At 33.1% G+C, this 23294-nt stretch overlaps 1 protein-coding gene across 3 annotated transcripts in view; it reads left to right on the forward strand.

Moving 5' to 3' along the window:
- The window catches only part of LOC114332841 (scavenger receptor class B member 1-like), a 143600-nt gene that overhangs the window by 23333 nt on the left and 96973 nt on the right, over positions 1–23294 (forward strand). For 2 of the 3 annotated variants that reach the window (XM_050650472.1, XM_050650470.1), the window contains exons 2-3: positions 9672–9763; positions 21802–21965. In XM_050650472.1, the coding sequence (XP_050506429.1) occupies positions 9722–9763; positions 21802–21965 (206 nt within the window). In that variant the 5' untranslated portion in view covers positions 9672–9721. Of the gene's footprint in view, positions 1–710; positions 983–9671; positions 9764–21801; positions 21966–23294 lie in introns of all 3 variants that reach the window. The other variant, XM_050650471.1, reaches the window with a different exon arrangement.

A 23294-nucleotide genomic window follows, 5' to 3' on the forward strand; every position in this document is an offset into this window, starting at 1 on the left:
TCCTAATCCTCTATTAATTAATAAATACATCCTAATATAATTAATAAATATTAGTATTTAAATAGTTGTGGATTACTACATGCATATGGAGATAATAGATATATAATGTGAAATATATGAAAGAACCACCATGAGGTATGAAAATAAAAAGTATAGTGTTAGGTTAGATAGGAATAAATGAACATAAAAAAAATTACGGATGTAGGCTTAGAAAAATATGTACAGTGATGATTACTTACCCCAATTTAGGAACGTCTGTTTGAAAATGTGGCTACAAGCAAGCAAGCAATTTGATTCAACCCGACCTGTGGGAGATGTCCACCCTATCGAAAAAGTACATTCGGGTGTAACGATTCATTGGGGCGAGGTGTTTTGACCCGAGTAAAAACAGGGATCACCCCACCTCGCTCCAATGCCCCAGGCCATCCCTTTCCCCCCATAGCACGCTGATGCGCGATGGGGGCACAACTATCGTAGCCAAATGCTCTTCACAATGGAATCCTGGGTAATAAGATTCCAATGTGGTGCCCTAATCGAATTACAAAACTAGGCCAGTGTGAAGCGCTCTATGCCTTTATCTTCTAGTTACTTATCCGCGGTACTAAAATTGCTTGCTTGGGCCCCAAGTCACTGTACCAAGCCCCACTGAGCTCGGTCCAATGGCTTGGTACTCAAGAATTTTATGATTTTTGTGTTTTTATGTTTTTTAGTCTGGCCTAAGGCTTTTTTTGTTTTTTAAAAAATGTTGCTACGAAGCCAGACATTGCCTTAAGTACTTCGTAAAAGACAGCCCTAAGACATTTACAGACTTTGTGAGTGGAAGGCTTAAAACTTGAAACGAGAAAGGACAGTGAGATGTCATTGTCATGAACCACAGAACTATTGAATAACAATCTTCTATGCTGAGATAGAACAAGAATGTTGAGATATGCCTATAAATAACGAAAGAGGGCGCCAACCAAGTTTTTAACGAGGAAAACAGGTAAAATAAATACAATAAGATTATTATTAATGAATTAATAAACAAGATGGAATAAAATAATTATTTAAAGCTAAAATAGCAAAGATGTGACATTTGTAACGTTACACTTGTTATAATATTTTGCTACTTCCGCTACTATGTCTCTTACCAGTGTATATGTCTCTAACCCTCTTAGTAAACTTGTATTGAAATTTTACCATTGCATATCTACAGTGCGTCCATAAAGTAAGCCATAAATTTATTATTAGCAAAACAAACAACATTATTAGAAATTCCCGACATATAATATGTCAAATTTTATTTACGATTTTCTGGCATATATATAGAAATGTAACCATTAGCTCCCAGACTATAAACCATTGTTCATTGAACTACATGGAATCGCAAGCTCAGCAATTGCAACACAACGGGACAATGTACTCATTTTCAATTTTATTTTAATTTCATTCGATTATCATTCTCTGATCAATTCGTTTCATTTTGTAATTAAGAATTTTTATTATATAATTTTTGAAGTAGAAAACTTAATTGTAATATTTTAAAAATAAAATCTTTTTTAAAAGTCACATCGAGAGTGCGTAAATTTATCTGGCGCTGCGAACAGGATACAGATCGTACAAGAAACATAAGCAGTTTCCTTGGTCAACGAAGTTGTTAGACGAGAAATCCGAACCGGAAAAGAAAAGATTATGTGCAGGAAATCCCAACAGATCATCCTACTGTAAGTACATTTTCCTTTTCATTCCTATTTTTGATTTATGAGCACTTTCATTGATATTTCTGAAAACTCTGTTAATAATTTAAATACTTTGCTTGAAAATCTTACATTAAATACTGAAATTGATTCTAACGCCCGTATTAGCGCCGATACCGATTCTATTCAACAAATTCCTACTATTATTATCACAGAAGTTGAAATGCCGTTCTTAAATGCCGATATCACTAGCCTATGTGCTACGTTACCGGAATTCTCCACCGGAGACAATTTATCTACCTTTTTAAAATCGGTCGATAACTTAATTACATTCCTGGTAGGCCAACAGCTTACAGCTTCGCAAGAATTTATCTTAAACTCTAATATTATTGCTCGTATCAAAGGCGAACCGCGGGATTTTCTTAATTATTCAAACAAAACCGCTTGGGCTGAAGTCAGACCAGCTCTTTTAGCTAAATATGGAGACAGACGCTCCGAAGATATTTTAGTTACTCAACTTTCAACCACAGTTCAAAAAAATCACGAATCTTATGATCAATATCACCAGAGAATTACAAAAAATTTAAACGATTTATTACAGCATACAACTCTAAATGATAATGTTGAAACTGCTAATTTTAAGACTCCCTATTTTAAAAATATAGCTTTAAAAACATTTTGCACAGGTATTAATGAACCATATGCCGAATATTTGTCGCATTTTACAATAACTTCGCTTGAACAAGCGCTCCAAAAATGTATAGTTTATGACAACCACAAATCTCAACAGAAATATATGACCTATTTAAAGACGCAACAAAATAATAAACCATTTTCACCAAAACAGAAACCTGCTAATACAAATCAGACATTTTTTAATAATAACCCAAATCCTACAAGAAATGTTTTTCAACAAAACTCTAACTCTTATCCGAGACAACCAAACTTCAACTCTTATCAGAGACAACCAAACTTCTTCAACTCTAATCCGAGACAAAACTTTTCTCAAACCAATTCTAACTTAACATCAAGAAACAATGCCCATCAGAACACAAATTTTGCTACTAGGCCAAACGCCAATGCAACTCCTAATCCTAATTTTAATTCTTTTAGAAATAATCCACAAAATAATAACAATTTCAATAGACAAATCCGAAATCCCCAACCTGAAAGATATAACGCTACCCCAATGACCGAGGTACAAACTCTCGCCACAAGAAATGAACCCATGGATTTGGATGCGTCCACTATTAGACGTACGCATAATTTTAATATTAACGCAAACTCAGATGAAAATTTCGAATACCCCCCTGACTATTTCGAAGTTAATGACGATGACTATCCCCAAGAATTAATTGAAGAAACTTCTCAGGATTTTCTCGAGGATCCTACAGACGAACATCCTCCACCAATATCGATCTAAGTAATCTCCAAACTAATCCCCGACTACCGTTCTTCTTCCTACCTGATTCAAACATTAAAGTACTAATCGACACTGGTGGCTCCCACACAGTCGTCTCACCAAAAGTTTTAAAATATTTTGACCCCTCACATATTTACGAAAAACCGTTCACACTGACATCCATGAAAACAACCCAAAGCTATTCACTAAACATAAAAACACCTTTACTACAAGTCTATAATATTTACGAACCCATAAATGCCCGAATCGCTGATTGGAGCGAAGATTTTGACATTCTTTTAGGAAACTCTGAGCTTGAACGTTTTAAAGCCGTAATTAATTATAAAACTAAAATACTAAACTTAACTACTCACAATGTCGAAATTAATTTCTATACTTTATACAATAAAATACCCGTTGACATACAACAAGGACAAGTCTTTATTCACGCCACAAAAATTGCAAATTTACAAATACCTAACTCAATCCACAATGTAAGTGACGGATTTTTAGAAAACATTACACTACAAAAACCTATGCAATTAGATACACTACACGTCGAAAATCTAGACAATTATGAAATTTCACCTCCCCCGACTGAATTTCACGAACCAGCAATAAGAACAGAACACCTAAACGAAGAAGAAAGAAGTAAAATCATAAAACTTTGTAAAAAATACAAAGATATTTTTTACGATGATTCAAAGAATTTAACTTTCACATCTGCTGTGAAACACGAAATAAAAACCAAGGACGAAACTCCCATTTACGTAAGAGGCTACAGACATCCAAAATCTATGCAAGAAGAGATCACTCGACAAGTAAACAAACTTTTGGACAACAAGATAATCCGCAACTCAATCTCGCCATTCTCAGCCCCAGTATGGATTGTTCCCAAGAAACCTGATGCCTCAGGAAAACGGAAATTCCGTATGGTGATCGATTATAGAAAACTTAATGAGAATACTATCGGAGATAAGTACCCCCTACCAAAAATTGATGAAATCCTTGACAATCTCGGAAAAGCTACATACTTCACTACCCTCGATCTCGCTCAAGGCTTCCACCAAATAGAAGTTCACCCAAACTCTATTCACAAAACAGCATTTTCAGTACCCCACGGCCACTTCGAATTTTTACGAATGCCTTTTGGACTAAAGAATAGTCCTGCCACTTTCGAAAGATTAATGGACAACATCCTAAGACCCTTCCTACACAAATTTTGCTTTGTTTATATGGATGACGTCATAGTCTTCTCCAAATCTCTACAAGATCACTTGGTCCACATCTCCACAATTTTTAATACATTTCGAGAAAACAATCTCAAGGTCCAACTAGATAAATCTGAATTTCTGACTAAAGAAGTTGCCTTCCTAGGTCACATAGTTACTCCCGAAGGTATAAAACCGAACCTCAGTAAGATCGAAGCTATCCAAAAATACCCTCTACCTAAGACTGTCAAAGAAATAAAATCCTTTTTAGGCCTTATTGGCTTCTACAGACGTTTTTGTAAAAACTTTGCAAAGATCACCTCTCCATTCACAAGATGCACACGAAAAAATGCAATCATTGATCCCACTAATCCAGAGTTCTTAGAGTGTTTTCAAAAATGTAAACAGTTACTAACCAACGCCCCGATTCTCCAATACCCTGACTTCTCTAAACCATTCGTATTAACTACAGATGCATCTAACATCGCTATTGGATCTGTTTTATCCCAGAATAATCAGCCAATCGCCTACTACTCTCGCACATTAAATACTGCAGAGCAGAACTACTCCACAATCGAAAAAGAATTGCTTGCCATGGTAGATTCTTGTAAACACTTCCGCCCATATCTTTATGGCCAAAATTTTATCATTGAAACCGATCACAACCCACTCGTTTGGATTAATAAAATCAAAGACCCTTGCTCAAGATTATCTCGCCAAAGAATTAAACTTGAGGAATTTCAATTTGAAGTCCGATACAAAAAAGGAAAAGAAAATCAAGTAGCCGACGCTCTCAGCCGAGTCCAAATAAACGCCTTAAGCACTAGTTCAAACTCTGCCGAACCACCGGATATTAATGACCAATTTGACGTCGATGAATTCTTAAACGACTTTGACAAAAACCAAAACCCAACAGACGAAAACACGCAACACACCTCTGCCGAAAATCCTATTACAGGAATAGAAATATCAGAAGAACCAATCAACTTGTCATCCAACCAAATTATATTTGAACCTAACTCTGACGAATACAAAATGACTTATAAGAAAATTTTTAACAAACACCGTCATACAGTAACTATTACCGATGATTGGAAAAACGAATTACCAGAAACCTTCCAACATTTACTTAGGCCCAACCAAAAATTTGCGATAAAAATACCGCACGAATTTCGACCTTTCATATGCAATTATTTCAAAGAAAAAATAAATTCCACAGTCAAAACAATATTTTGCAACAAACTATTACAAGACATCGAAGACGAAACACAACAGTTAGAATGTATCAAAAAATACCACACTGATAACCATAATGGAATAGTAGAAACTTACAAGCACCTGAGACATAAATTTTACTGGCCCTCTATGCAAACTACAATCTCAAACTTTATCAACTCTTGTGAAATATGCTTACAAAACAAGTACGAAAGACACCCTTACAAACCGCCACAATTAGGACCACTTTTGGGACAAAAACCGTTCCACATATTACACATAGACGTATTTCATTGTAACAAAAATCTTTATCTGACCATTATAGATTCATTCTCCAAGTACGCCCAATGTTATAAATTACCTGACAAAACGTCGATCTCTATTCTGAGTAAATTAAGACACTACTTCTCTCATCATAACTATCCCCAAAAAATAGTTTGCGACCCAGGCACAGAATTCAATTCTGCAGTCCTTAAAGAATTTTTAAACCTTCATAAAATAGAAATACATTTCACTACTGCCAACAACTCATCCTCTAATTCACCCGTAGAACGCTTCCACTCCACACTTATAGAAAAACTTCGCACCTTGCGTGCCCAAAACCCTAATGATTCACTAGATGACATTTTCACACATGCCGTTTTAATCTACAACCAATCTATTCACAGTGCTACCAACTATTCTCCTTTCTCAATCCTTTACGGTCCATACGCCGAAGAAATACATTTCGACTTCGACCTTCCAGTGTACGAAACGTACAACCAAAACCACAAAGACGAATTACAACCATTCATCCAGGAACTTTATAATAAACAAAAAGAAAAAAGACAAGACGCTTTAGACAAACATAACGAAAACGCCGAAGAGATACCCGAAGTCGATCTTTCACAACCTCTGTATGTATCTAAGAAAAAACACAAACCCAAATTACAAGCCCCTTACTCCATAATGCATCCCGACAAACAAGAAAAGACTAAAATAACCGGAAAAACAGATAAACAAAATAAAACTAGCACCCACCTTAAATTTGTAAAAAGAACTAGGAAACATGTAGACAAAAATATTTCAAACAAAATCTCCTTTCAGGATAACCCTGTCCCTGGGACATCCACTCAAAATACTGGAAGTTCCCAATAATGGATACTTCGCCGAAGATATTGGCAAATCTCACGAAATTTCTCACTACCACAGACACTTTCTTCACATTGACTTAGAAAAACTAGAAGAAATCCTAAACATTAGCCCAATGGACTATTTTAAAGACAAACTAAAAAGAGGACCACTTTCGACACTATACACTCAATACAAACATCTACAACAACAAGCACAAGATGACCTACACAAAATTACACGTAAAAGAACACAAAAAAGAGGACTTTTTAACTTTCTAGGTACAGCCATAAAATACATTACAGGAAACCCAGACGACTCAGATCTAGACATTCTAAAAACCCATATTACCGCTATAGAAATGAAACAAAACGAGATAATAAAAACGCTTAATAATCAGATCTCGTATGGGCAAGCCAGCGATACGAGATTCGAAAAACTCTTAATAAATTTAAATAAAAATAATGCCTTGCTTACATCCACTATTAACAAGCTGTCAGCTGACCTCGACGGATATGTCGCACTACAGAACGAAATATTAAACCTTCAAAACATTTATGAATTTTTGATGAAATTAATCAGGACCATCTCCTTATCTCATCTAGATATCTCCAATATTGAATTGTTTACATTAAAGGAACTTGAAACTCTCAAATCAGATCTCTTAAAAATTTATCCCAGAAATTCTTTATTAGTAAATGATGAACACCCATATGAATTAGTTGAACTTTCCAAAACATTAGTTTGTGTCACACAGCGAACCATGCTCATAATAATCAAAATTCCTATCCTCTACGAACAATCCCACAACACACTTAAAATTTATCCTATTCCAAATGCAGACCATATTATGATTCTTCCACCAGCACATTATCATTCCAATAATAAATGGTTCGAGATATGCACGAGACAAGCTGAAAACATCATATGCACAAAACCAGTAAGGTCCCAATGTACGATACCAAATGTCAAGAATTGCACCAAAAGTATAGCCAAAGAAAATTTCTTCCAAGAAACCAACAATGCGATACTATTGGGAATAGTAGAACCAATAAATATTAGAGAACAAACCATTAAATCCAGCAGCATCCTTACCACAAATGAATCCATTACCATAGATGGCATCAAATTCAACAAAAAGTCAAATCAAGAAATCCACGTTCCCGATATCATACCCATGGAACTTATTGCAAACCACGAAATAATAATCGAAAAATTGAGAATCCCAGAAACGCATGGACAAATTCAACCTATCGAGATGACCGCTAATTTACCGCAGCTTTCCACTGGAGTCAGCATCACTGCACTAATAATCATCTTATTTGTGTCATTGATTCTAACAATATTCCTACTGAAGAAAAGAAAACGTATTTCCAAAATCCTTTTCGGACCTAAGCTAGATACAGCCCAAATCCAAATTTTAGAAGAACTAGTAGCAGAAGTATCAAGAACTTCGAGGACGAAGCAAAATCCTCCCGAGGGAGAAGAAATGTAACCATTAGCTCCCAGACTATAAACCATTGTTCATTGAACTACATGGAATCGCAAGCTCAGCAATTGCAACACAACGGGACAATGTACTCATTTTCAATTTTATTTTAATTTCATTCGATTATCATTCTCTGATCAATTCGTTTCATTTTGTAATTAAGAATTTTTATTATATAATTTTTGAAGTAGAAAACTTAATTGTAATATTTTAAAAATAAAATCTTTTTTAAAAGTCACATCGAGAGTGCGTAAATTTATCTATATCATAGTAGTGAAGTCATCATCTAGACATGATAACGTAATCGATGATTTTGGGTGTCCAAAAAATGTTTTTTTAATTAAATTAATTAAGACAAAAAGAAGATTGCATGTAATTTATTTAATTCAAAACACGTTTTACTGTTGTCAGGAAACAGAAAAAAAATGTTTATTTGACAAAACAATTGTTTTTCGCTTCTCATCTGTCTCTTGGCAGTTTGAACATTTCATTTAAGCAAAAATCAATGTTTAGTTTTCAAACAAATTTTTTTTGTGTTTTCTGACAGTAGTCAAATGTATTTAGAATTAAATAAATTACATTCCTCTTTTTGTGTCAATTAATTTAATTTAAAAAACACCCTGTGTAAATAATTATGGTATTGTTTACTTTACTGAATAGATAATTGAACACCCGTTCAAATGAGCTATCACGTGACCCCTATTGTCATTTAAAAAATCAGCGATTACGTCATCACGCCCAGGTAGATGACATCACTAGTATCATATATCGCTCATCCGGAAGAACAGTATCCCAACTCAAAAAAAACACGTTTTTCAGGGGAGACAAAAATAGATTTTTTAGATCTTAATTTAACTCTAAATTTTAGACGGTGACTGCTAAAATTTATAAATTAAAAACGAAGAATGTGGGTAAGTCAATATTTCTAATTGTGTAAGAGGCAAAACCAAAAAAACTATGATATCTGATTTAACAAAGAAAAACGTTCAGAATTTTGAGTTATGTCACTTTTCTTTTAAAATATTGGCAACTTTTGTTAAAATTAACGAAAAATACCTAGGACACTTCTCGAAATACAACGGCTTTCGTGTTAAATAATGATAAGTTCACGTCGAATGTAAGAGCATAACTGAAAAGTGTCATTGTTTCGGAATAAAAGTATTCATTTTACCATCAAACGAAACTGACACTAACTTCTTTCGAAGTTGGAAGTAAATATCTATGTGACATTTTTCCTCATAAAAGTATAGGATATTTGGAGCCAATTTAACAAGATAACTCGATTTATGCATTTTTGAGTTATGTCACTTTTCTTCCGGATGAGCGATATATGCCAAAAAATCTTAATTTAAAAATAAAAATTGACCTGTTTCGGGAATTTCTAATAATGTTGTTTGTTTAGCTAATAATGAATTTATGCGTTACTTTGTGGACGCACTGTATAACTAATAGTTGTAACATTTTACTACCATATCTCTTACCAGTTTTGTTAGTAAACATATACTGAAATTTGTGGGTACATCTCTAATTTGTATTGTTGATTTTTTTACACTGTTTCTTTTTTTCAGTTGCTGCTGGTTTGTCCCTTCTCTTCTCAATAAGTTTTCTTGGAACAATCATGATGTGGTTTACCGAATCCTTTGACAACTTTTTGGTATCGGTAAGTACAATGGTTATTTATGTACCAAGTCAGTAAAGTGACTCTTTATCGAACGAGTCTGATATTATGAGCCGAGCGAGCGTAGCGAGCAAGACGAATAACAGACGAGTTCGATCAAGAGTCTTTACTGACGTGGTGCATACAAAATTTACAACATTAACACTTACTTAATTACATCCTTCTAATGAAAAAAGAGTGTGTGTACTTTGTACGCACGAAAGAAGTTATACTTCTCTTATCATGATTTCAACGAAATAAATATATTTTAAACAGTTTTTATCGTATTTATATTTAAATAATATATTAATTTTAATACTTAAAGTAAAATACCAAAAATTTAAAATACCGTTAATAGTTACGTCATTGTTTACGAAGTGTAGTGTAGCCTGCCGCAGCGAAGTTGATTTGCCGTGATGAATAGTAAACAATCTAAATAAATATATTTGCTAACAAATTATCAGTACCTACATATCTATCACTGTCCTATATATAATCGAATTAACAAAAACACCATTTCATACTATATTCGCATTAATACGAAACTTAAAAGATTTAAGAATTCTTTTACTTTTACACAAAATAAAAATTCCGTATGACAATGACACTAATGACAGAAGGCTCTGATGGTCGATTTCGATTTTTAATCGATAGTTGTTAGGTATCAATATTGAATACCCAATTACTAAATCTGTAAAGTTTTGATTTATGTTTTATAAAAATAATTGCAAAATACTACAGAATTTCATTTTCTGGCATAAATTTAATTAATAATAACGTAAATTTTGTACAATATTTTAATAGGTAATTAAAGTAAATAAATTTTAAGGTCAGTCAAATGAATAATCGATTACTGCCACCGACCACTTACATTCAATCTCAGTTAATTTGATTAATAGCGGCAGGTAAAGTAAAATTCTTCTTTCAGTACAATAAAGTGTTACTTTACTGCCGCAAACGGCGGCAAATGAGTACAATAATGAATGACTTTAGTGACGGTTGGCGATAAACCTAATAATTAGTCTAGGCGTCAGCTCGGTCACCGTGGCCTTTAGTGCAGCAGATTCGTGCAAATATTATAAGAATTGTGCATTTAATGATAGAAGCATATAATTTGGACCACATATACTACAAATATAAAGGTTCAAAATTAGATATGAGGCCATCTCAGATTTTACCTTTTACAAAAATGACGGGCATTCAAATTGGCGACGATACGCATGTGACTAATAGCACGATAACTTTTAAACGAAAAGTCCTACTTCAACCAAATTTAGTATATGGGTTCTTTTTTTGATGTGTAAGATCGAGCTCCTGAATCGGAAGAATCGGTTTACCAAAAGTTCTGTGTTTTCTGATTTTTTATGTAAAAATATGTTGTTTTTTTTTTCAATTCTTTCACCCTGTATATATTAATATTTCAAAAAAGTAATACCGGCGTTGAAAAGAGCGTAAACATATTTTTTAGGAAATATTTGGAACTTTTTAGTTGTGTTAATTACCTTGCAATAAATGCATAACTTATCTTTACATGTACGTATAACATGTGCGGCAGATTCGTGCAAATATTATAAGAAATATTGTGCACTTAATGGTAGAAGCATATAATTTGGACCACATATACTACACGAACAGGGTTCAAATTTAGATATGAGGCCATCTCATATTTCGCCTTTTACAAAAATAGCGGGCATTATAAATGGCGACTATACCTCCTCCTCTATCTGTTCTCCTTCGTAAGGATGTAGTGGCGTCATGTAAGTCGTTTGACTATTTCTATCCAATCCTCTCTCTCCTGTGGGTGTTGTTTTGCTTTGGAGAACGAGTAACCAGTCATGTCCCTTATTTGGTCCGACCATCGTAATGGAGATCTTCCTCTGGATCTTCTGCCCTCTACGTTGCCTTCAACTATCATTCGTTCCATGCCTTCCCTTCTTCTAGTTATATGTCCAAAACATCTCAGTATATTTTGGTTAATAGTTGTGCTGAGTCTAGTTTTTATGTTAATTTCGGCTAATGTTGAATTATTTGTGCGATGTGCGGTCCATGGTATGCGCAACATTCTCCGGTAGACCCACATTTCAAATGCCATTATACGTTTTGAATCTGCTTTTTGATGGTCCAAGTCTCTGAAGCGTAGGTGGCGATAGGAAATATTAACGCTCGAACAAGGCGTAATTTTGTGTTTTTTGTAATGTCAGTATTGGCGACTATACATATGTGACTAATAGCACGATAACTTTTGAACGAAAAGTCAGATTTCAACCAAATTTGGTATATAGGTTCTTTTTTTGACGTATAAGATCAAGCTCTTGAACCGGAATAATCAACTTACCAGAAGTTATGTTTTTCCTGATTTTTTATGTGTTATACCTACTGTACACAGCGGACTTAACATCAAACTTTCAAACCACGACAGCTACCTATGCAGATGTAGCTGCAGTGTAGATACACAGCAGTGATGTCAGTACATCAGGACCCACGGATAGCTTCTCAACTTCTGCAAACCAGCCTCAACAAAATGCAAACTTGGTTAAAACGTTTTCAAACAAATGAAACCAAGTCGGTTCATATTACCTTCCCAAACCGCAAAGGTCACTGCCCGTCTGTATATATCAACAACCACTAACTAAAACAACAATCAACAGTCAAATAGCTTGGAATGCACCTAGACCAAAGATTAAACTGGAGAACACATATTTTTATGAAGCGTAAACAACTTGGCCTCAAATTACACAATATATACTGGCTGATTGGTCACAAATCATCACTTTCGATTAAAAATAAAGTACTTGTCTACCAAGCAATTTTGAAGCCAATATGGAGTTACGGGATCCAACTTTGGGGTACTGCATCAAACTCCAATATCGAAATCTTGGAGAGGTTCCAGTCGAAGGTTCTTCGAATAATCACAAATGCCCCATGGCATGTTGCAAATAATATTATAAGACGCGATCTAGAGATTGCAACAGTAAAAGAAGAAATCACTAACTTCGCACAGAAATACCAAGACAGACTGACACAACGGTTTCACCCCTATTCAGCGGTCCTCATAAGCGCGGTCCCCGATTGAGCGGTCTCAATACAGCGGTCCCCGTTTCAGCGGTACCCCGATTCAGCGGTGCCCGATTTAGCGGTCCCCATAAACGCGGTCCCCAATAGAGCGGTCTCAATAAGAAAATAATAATATGACAATGATAAGTAATTAGTTTTATTGTAGGATATTATTTTAACCTATTCTTGTTTGAAAATATACAGGTAATATCTAAGTATCTGCTATATACCCCAGTTAATAGGGAAAAAATCATCGATTTCAGGTAAAAATGTTCTACAGGGTTTTCAAAGTTTTAAACGTTAGATGAGGGATAACTGATGATAATTCCGTGAAGACGTACAGCTGTTTTTGCTTTTTTTTTAAACAATTGCAAAGAATGAAAAAAGCAGTTTTTTGACTATGAAACGTTTCTTGTACATTTTAGAGAAAAATGTTTCAAATAAATGTAGATCTTAAAAAGTTCTTTTATTTGGTGGTAAGCATATTATAATATATAAACAATTGACCGAGATAATTGCAAAAAACCCTCATTTTTGCAGTAAATTATAAATATTAATAACTTTATTTTTTGCACAATGACGTAAAATTTAATGACTTTAAATTATGTCAATTAATGAGTTATTTAAGTGTGCTAAATTTCAACCAGATCGACCAAATAGTTTATAAGTTATTCAATTTGTTTATCCCAGAGAGCAATTGTTTATGCAACTGTTCTTGCCCTACAGTGACTCTGTGAGATATTTAGCAGATCGCAGTCGATTATTTGAGACTTTAATTTTAAGATGTATTAAAAAATTTTTAACATTTTATTGAAATTGTTATTAAAAAAACTGTTTGAAAAAGACCTGACTTTTTAGCTTATAAACAATTAGAATAACTTAGATATTTTTTATGTTCCGTGCTTGTATGTAGGCTCAATGAAAAGCTGATGAAAAAATGCATATAAAAAAGAAAAAATAATTTTTTATGTTCATTTTTTATTGTTAAAACTACTGTCCCCAAGAGGGTCCTGTTTTTACTCATTTTCCTGAACGATGCCTCTCAAACGGCATGCTGCAGAACCAAACGCCGCTGAAACGGGTCGGTGGAATCGAGAACCGCCGAAACGGGAACTGCTGAAATGGGTACCGCTGAACCGGGGACTGCTGAAAAGGGTCGGTGGAATCGAGAACCGCTGAAACGGGGACTGTTAAAATGGGGTCTTACCGACACAACATCCAAATGTACTAGGCAGAAACCTGATGAGACAACCAGTCAGACGAAGACTTAGACGAAATGCACCTAGTGATTTACCATCGCGATTTTAGCTATACCTATGTGCCGTAATTCCCAGAGACAAACAATTTTATATCTGTGTAAAATATTTGAAAAGAAAATGATTAAGGAATCATTTTCTCCAAGTCACCTACACTAGTGATCACAATATTTTTACTCATTGTAACTTGTTTTACAGATTGTAAATAAATTGGGAGGTTAAATAAAAAAAAATATGTAAAAATATGTTGTTTATTTTTTCAATTCTTTCAGCCTGTATATATTATTTTTCAAAAAGGTAATACCGGCGTTAAAAAGAGCATAAAAATATTTTTTAGGAAATCTTTTGAACTCTTTAGTTATATTAAGTACCATGTAATAGAAGCATAACGTATCTTCACATGTAGGTACCTGATTGTGCGGCAGATTGGTGCAAATAACAATATAAGAAAAGATAAAGCCAGTTTTTGTTTACATTCGATTCAGAACAATATAAGAATTATTGTGCATTTAATGGTAGAAGCATATAATTTGGACCACACATACCACAAATACAAAGATTCAAATTTAAGGCCATCTCAGATTTTGTCTTTTACAAAAATGGCGGGCATTCAAAATGAATCTGCCGCCCGTAGGTACATGCGAACATAGGTTATGCATTTATAAAATGGTAATTAACATAACTTAAAAGTTTAAAATATTTCCTAAGATAGTTGCTTTACTAACAAGTGCAGAAAATCATTCTTTTCCGCACGTGACTGCAGTTTGCTGAAGGACGCGAAGCGGGAGTTCAGCAAGCAGTCGAGTGCGGAAAAGAGACTTTCTGCAAGAGTTAGGAAAAATAGCCATTACCTGTGATTACCATTGTAACATTTTTTTTTGTTTATTACTGGTGTTTGTGATGTGTACCAATAAATAAATAAATAAATAAATATTTTTTCTAAGAGTCTTTAAAAAATTACCAAATCTTAATCAATTAATTTAATTAATATGAAAATACATACACAAATTAATTCTTTGACAAGGTTGTCAAAACCAAACTTTCAATATAATTAGTTAGCATGACGACGATCTTGGTTTCCATGACGATGATTCAAAACGATTGTTATTGTCTACCGATTTGTCTTTCGAATATTATGTCAAAATAATTTTATTTCATCGAATTGTCGCGTCAATTTCATTAAAACAGGAACACAATAAGATATATTTGAAATAAATTAGTAAATAATATCTAAATATTAGTTTATTGCATGTATTATAATTACTTTAAGGCCATATTAACATATCTAAATTAACACGCGTGCGGAAAAGTGAAACTTTCTAAACTAAAATGCGTGCGCGAAAGTAGTTTTTTTTGCACGCTCGTAGAAAAAATATATTTACACTCTTTTCCATGGCGGTATTACCTTTTTGAAAAATTAATATATACAGGGTGAAAGAATTGAAAAAGGAACAACATATTTTTACATAAAAAACAGTAAAAACACAACTTCTGGTAAACCGATTCTTCCAGTTCAAGACAGTTGAAGTAAAATTAAACTTGATGTTATAGTTAGGTATTATGGTAGCTTTATTAAAATGCAGTCAGGTGGTGTTTGTACCGGGTGTCCCAATAAGAATGGCTCTCGGCCATATCTCAGGAACCGTTTATAGTAGAGCTTTGAAATAAAAAATTTTATAACAAAAGTTGCCTCAGGAAAAGCCTAGAAATTATTTTCATAATTGTGGGACCACCGCTTGAGGGCGTAATTGAATATCAAAAATTAAAAAATCTAAATTTTACAAAATTTTCCTAATGAAGGGGCACTGGAAATCCGATCGTCGTATTCTTCATAAAATTCTACGCATATTTGATTTGACAGGTTTAGGTCTACCTTTGGAAATAAGAGGTGGGGGTGTGTGGGAACCTTGTTATGAAAAACTGGCTGTAAGTCCGGTTCTGCTTAATCAAATTTTGCAAACTTGGTCTTGTTGAAGACAGATCTTTTTCGTCAATGTAAAAGTTATGATTTCCAACCAACTTACTGAGTAATATGCCAGCTAGAAGGCGTTATTTAATTTTTTCAGAAATCTAGTGTTCCTTTGGAAAATATTAAATACAAACATGCATTTTTAATACCATATTACAAAATTAGACAAAATTATCAACAGAATAGCGAAAACCGCATGTTAATACCTTTTTTCTATCTCGAGATATCTTACAAAACGTGTAAATTTAAAAACATAACTGTTACTGTCACCGGTAAACGAAATTAATTAAAAGTAGTGTGCTATGGAAACAACAAAGAAACATTTTCCAGCTGTCAACGTATATTAGGTCTTTTCAACGCTTCTCATTTGTTTCGAGCCTCGTTCATATCTCGTATATTAATATTATACACGGATTATACGGCATATGACAGAGGCTCGAAACAAATGAGAAGCGTTGAAAAGCCTAATTACAAAGAAATAAAAACAACTATTTAGTGATGACATAAACGTTCAAATTTTTGCCCATCATTTTCGTTGCAAACATTTACTCTTTCAAGAGTAGATTGAACAGCAGTCTCAATTTCTGCTTTCGATATGCTTTGAATGGCGTTTAGTATTCTCTGGATAATGTATCCTAGAGTAGTGTATGATGGGCAACAATTTGAATATTTAGGTCGTCACTAAGTAGTTCTTTTTGTTCTGTGTTATATTTAATTTTAATAGTATTGTCTCTCTTTATATTGTTGTTTTAATTAATTATATTTTTATACGTTGACATCTGGAAAATGTTATTTTGTTTTTTTCCACAGCACACTACTTTTCATTAACTTAGCTTACCGGTGATAGTAACAGTTATGTATAAAATTTACACGTTTCTCGAGATATCTTGAGATAGAAAAAGGGTATCGACATACGGTTTTCGCTATTCTATTGCTAATTTAATCTAATTTTATAAAGTATGATTAAAAATGCATACTTGTATTTAATATTTTCCAAAGAAAACTAGATTTCTGAAAAAAATTAAATAACGCCTCCCAGCTGGCTTATTACTTATTAGGATGGTTCAAAATTATCACGCTTACATTGAAGAAAAAGATCTGTCTTCAACAAGACCCAGTTTTCAAAATTTGATTTAGCAGAACCGGACTTACAGCCATTTTTCATAACAAGGTTCCCACTCACCCCCACCTCTTATTTGCAAAGGTAGAGTTAAACTTGTTAAATTAAATATGCGCAGAATTTGATGAAGAATACAATCATCGGATTTCCAGTGCCCCTTCATTAGGAAAATTTTGTAAAATTTTGATTTTTTTATTTTTGATATTCAATTACGCCCTCTAGCGGTGGACCCACAATTATGAAAATAATTTCCAGGCTTTTCCTGAGGCAACTTTTGTTATAAAATTTTTTATTTCAAAGCTCTACTATAAACGGTTCCTGAGATATGGCCGAGAGCCATTCTTATTGGGACACCCGGTACATGATGGAAGTAGGCAAACAATCAAACAACATTACACATAAAATCAATAGCAATGAAAATTGATAATAAATCCTTTTGCCGTCACACTTAGGATTTGGAAACGCATTTTGTGTTGCTTTAATGAGAAATAACTGAGAAATTTAAATCAACACAAAATACTTTTCCAAATCCTAGGTGTGACCACAATAGGATTTATTATCAATTTTGGTAGTTATTGATTTTATGTGTAATGTTGTTTGTCTACTTCCTTCATGGACAAACACCACCTGACTGCATTTTAATACAGCTACTCTAAACACATAACTATAACATCAAGTTTAATTTTACTTTAATTCATTATTTATCACAGTAGGGTGATGGTAGTTACTGTTTTCAATTTTAACAAGCTGTAAACCAGTGGCTACATACCTAATAAGTAAATATTTCAACTTCCTGTGCAACTGTCATTTCTGTCATGTCATCATTCAGGATTTCCGTTATTAGTCACCATTTGCCACCATCTATTCAACACGCGAACGATTCTATTTGAGCTCAAATAATACCCTAAGGAGAAAATGTACATGAGATATTTTGTGATTCCATGTTCAATTTCACATTTATGATCAATGTTTACAAGACGGATCAAGCTTAAAGGGTTTTTACTCGAATATGTTTGTACTTTGGTGGTTAGCATGTCAGCATCTTGTGAGTAAAACGTATATTTTTTTATTACTGGTGTTTGTGATGTGTACCAATAAATAAATAAATAAATAAATATTTTTTCTAAGAGTCTTTAAAAAATTACCAAATCTTAATCAATTAATTTAATTAATATGAAAATAAATACACAAATTAATTCTTTGACAAAGTTGTCAAAACCAAACTTTCAATATAATTAGTTAGCATGACGACGATCTTGGTTTCCATGACGATGATTCAAAACGATTGTTATTGTCTACCGATTTGTCTTTCGAATATTATGTCAAAATAATTTTATTTCATCGAATTGTCGCGTCAATTTCATTAAAACAGGAACACAATAAGATATATTTGAAATAAATTAGTAAATAATATCTAAATATTAGTTTATTGCATGTATTATAATTACTTTAAGGCCATATTAACATATCTAAATTAACACGCGTGCGGAAAAGTGAAACTTTCTAAACTAAAATGCGTGCGCGAAAGTAGTTTTTTTTGCACGCTCGTAGAAAAAATATATTTACACTCTTTTCCATGGCGGTATTACCTTTTTGAAAAATTAATATATACAGGGTGAAAGAATTGAAAAAGGAACAACATATTTTTACATAAAAAACAGTAAAAACACAACTTCTGGTAAACCGATTCTTCCAGTTCAAGACAGTTGAAGTAAAATTAAACTTGATGTTATAGTTAGGTATTTAGAGTAGCTTTATTAAAATGCAGTCAGGTGGTGTTCGTACATGATGGAAGTAGGCAAACAACATTACACATAAAATCAATAGCAATGAAAATTAATAATAAATCCTTTTGCGGTCACACTTAGGATTTGGAAACGCATTTTGTGTTGATTTAATGAGAAATAACTGAGAAATTTAAATCAACACAAAATACTTTTCCAAATCCTAGGTGTGACCACAATAGGATTTATTATCAATTTTGGTAGTTATTGATTTTATGTGTAATGTTGTTTGTCTACTTCCTTCATGGACAAACACCACCTGACTGCATTTTAATACAGCTACTCTAAACACATAACTATAACATCAAGTTTAATTTTACTTTAATTCATTATTTATCACAGTAGGGTGATGGTAGTTACTGTTTTCAATTTTAACAAGCTGTAAACCAGTGGCTACATACCTAATAAGTAAATATTTCAACTTCCTGTGCAACTGTCATTTCTGTCATGTCATCATTCAGGATTTCCGTTATTAGTCACCATTTGCCACCATCTATTCAACATGCGAACGATTCTATTTGAGCTCAAATAGTACCCTAAGCAGAAAATGTACATGAGATATTTTGTGATTCCATGTTCAATTTCACATTTATAATCAATGTTTACAAGACGGATCAAGCTTAAAGGGTTTTTACTCGAATATGTTTGTACTTTGGTGGTTAGCGTGTCAGCATCTTGTGAGTAAAACGTATACCTTTTTTTAAAAAATTAGTCAAAGTTTTAAAAACTTTGCGTTAACTTATTAGTTTATACTTACTTTAGGTTAGCACTGATGATGATCTGTTATCAGATCGAAAACTAGTTCTTTGATGTGTAGTATAGTATAGTTGATCCAAAAGATGGCATAACCCAGACATCCAAAGTGAAAGTTATCCTTCAACACCGAATTGATCTATATGGTCCACACAATCTCCAGAAAAAAGTCACACCATTTTGAGCGTCGGGTTTGGGGGGGGGGGAGAAATCGGTAAATTCGTAGATTTTTAAGTTTTTCGCCAATATTTCTAAAACTATGCGGTTTAGCATGAACAACCTTCTATACAAAATTGTTCTACATTAAATTTGAAATAAAAAAGGCCCTATGCATAATCTTTCTAAAATGAATGGTTCCAAAGTTACGGAGGTAGTATAGTATAACTGGTCCAAAAAAGGCCTAACCCAAACATCCAAAGTAAAAGTTTTCCTCCAACACCAAAATGTTCTATATGGTCCACATATTGTTCAGTAAAAAGTTACACCATTTTGAGCGTCCGGTTTGGGAGGGAGATGGGAGAGAAGCCGGTAAATTAGTAGTTTTTTTTAAGTTTTTCGTCAATATTTCTAAAACTATGCTTCAGCGTAAACAATGTTATACACAAAAATGTTCCGCATGAAATTTAAAACTAAAAATGTTCTATACATAATTGTCATAAAATTAACGGTTCCAGAGTTACGGAGGGTGAAAAGTCGGTTTTCGATACTTTTTATATTTTTTGGGCAATATTTATGATATAACTATACCAAAAACCCAGACATCCAAAGTGAAAGTTATCCTCCAACACCAAATTGTTCTATATGGTCCACATAATGTTCAGAAAAAAGTCACACCATTTTGAGCGTCGGGTTTGGGGGGGGGGGAGAGGGGGGAGAAATCGGTAAATATAAAAAGTATCGAAAACCTCCACTTTTCACCCTCCGTAACTCTGGAACCGTTGATTTTATAACAATTATGTATAGAACCTTTTTTATTTTAAATTTTATGTAGAACATTTTTCTATAAAACATTCCTTGCGCTAAAGTATAGTTTTAGAAATATTGACGAAAAACTTAAAAAAAAATAACTACTAATTTACCGACTTCTCCCCCATCTCCCCCCCAAACCGGACGCTCAAAATGGTGTAACTTTTTACTGAACAATATGTGGACCATATAGAACAATTTGGTGTTAAAGGAAAACTTTTATTTTGGATGTCTGGGTTAGGCCTTTTTTTGGACCAATTATACTATACTACCTCCATAACTTTGGAACCGTTCATTTTAGAAGGGTTATGCATAGGATCTTTTTTATTTCAAATTTAATGTAGAACAATTTTGCGTAGAGGGTTGTTCATGCTAAACCGCTTAGTTTTAGAAATATTGACGAAAAACCTAAAAAACTACGAATTTGCAGATTTCTCCCCCCTCTCCCCCCCAAACCCGATGCTCAAAATGGTGTGACTTTTTTCTGAACATTATGTGGACCATATAGAACAATTTGGTGTTGTAGGATAACTTTCACTTTGGATGTCTGGGTTTGGGTCTAACTATACCTTACTAGTAGCCTTTTTAGGGAATTTTAATAAATATACCTTTTATAAAGAAGTTTATAAAAGGTATATTTATTAAAATATTACATTGTTTTTTATATAATCATAAAATAATTTAACAAACTAGGTTTGAAAGCTTATGAATTAAGCTTTAAAGCTTTGTAAAGCTCATTTCTATCAGTAGAGGCCGAGTTATGATCTAAAAAGCTTCGAAAAATACTTATTTTGCAATCTGCAATTTGCATTATGCACTAATTCTACAATATCTTGAGTTCTAATTTTTATTCAGGCACAAATTTTTTATCTCTTTTAGTTTATGAGCTAGAGCCTTATAAATAATTATAAATAATTGGTAAACAATTAAGTTGTTTATAACAATTTTTTTGACCAATCGAATCCATCCTAGACATTCGTAATCAGCAGCGAAAAAACCAAAAGAAATCGTTGAGTTTGCTTATCAGAATTGAAAAGGTCGCGGTGATTTGTATTTGGCGCCTAGACTAAATACCAAATCATAACAAGAGATTTTATTATTTAGAGTATATTAACTGTTACTATCCTTTTTTTATTTAGCAAATGGTTCTTTCTAACAATACCCATATGTTTAATATATGGAAAAAACCACCAGTAGATGTGATTTATAACGTGTACATATTTAACTACACGAATGTAGAAGATTTTAGAGATGGACTTGCAGAGAAGTTGCACCTAGAAGAAGTTGGACCTTATGCATATGAGTAAGTGAACATTTAGTTATTATTATGTATCTTGATCATATTCTTCTTTCTACTTCCTTTTTCTTATTGTTTTTATTGTACAAATTAATTCCTTGTACTCTTAATCACACATTAATTTTAACTTCCCAATTTTTCATAGTATCACCGTGTATAAATGTGAAACATTCCGATCATGTACGGGGCCCCCGTAACCGGGCGTGAAACGCATGCGCCGCACGCGGGCGTAACCCCAAACGGGCGCCAAACTGAAGGTTTGGTAAATAAGAAATATTTATTTTCAATGAGATAATCATTTTTTATATACAATTTTAATTATTTCATGAACAGCTAGAGAAATCTCAAAAATCAAATATTGTGTTATTACTGAAAAAATAATTATTACCGTCCTGAAATGTTGAGCGTACTCCTTCAAAAATATATTACATTTTGTTGTTCCTTCCTAATTTTTTTCTTTGAAGTAGATTGAATTACGCTTGGCTTACCATCCAATCGATTTTATGTTGTAAACTAAAGCGATACTCAAAAGAGTCAAATAAACATCAAATCACACTCCTTGACGAGTAGAAACATAAATTAACACCCATAAAACGCAACTTAGCAGTTTTACTCCAACAAAAACACAACTTGCTGGATCAAGCAGTTTTACTCGTATAACTTTTACTAGTGAACGGGTGGTTTCCTGCAGTGAAAGGTATAAAATTTTATTATATATTGGTGTTAATAAGTACCTACGACTATTATTGCAATAGCCGTTGGGTTTGTTCTTCCCTGATTTTAAAATTTGGTTTTCGAGTAAAAAATATTGGACATTCTTTTTTATTTGTTGTTATTTTAAGTGGTGTGTAAATTAAATTAATTGTGAAAATGGTAAGTATCATAATCATTGCATAGAATAATAATAATTCATTTTAAATAGTTATAATCGGGTTTCCTCTAATAAAATCCACAATTTACAATCTATTTTGAAAAAAAAAAAGAAAATGATTAAGACATTGTGTCTGCATAACTTGGAACCATATGGGAAACTTTTTTATTATTAATTTTGCGGAAAAAATTTATTCTTTATAAAATGTTTTGCATATCGGTAGCAAAACTAAAATGCAACCAAATATAAAATTGTGTCGATCTTGTGAGTATCAAAAATATGAATTTCGATCAAGAGTACCTTATATTTCACAATATCGAAAATTATTATTATGAAAAGTTGTTTGGAGTTAATTAAAAACTATGTTTTAGTATGCAATTACATCCTTCTAATTGGAATTTTTTTTTCTCAAATTACAGATACCCAACGTTCTTTCCATTTATTACAAATAATGCGATAACTCT

This window comes from Diabrotica virgifera, chromosome 5 (assembly GCF_917563875.1).
Source record: "Diabrotica virgifera virgifera chromosome 5, PGI_DIABVI_V3a".
Lineage (NCBI taxonomy): Eukaryota > Metazoa > Arthropoda > Insecta > Coleoptera > Chrysomelidae > Diabrotica > Diabrotica virgifera.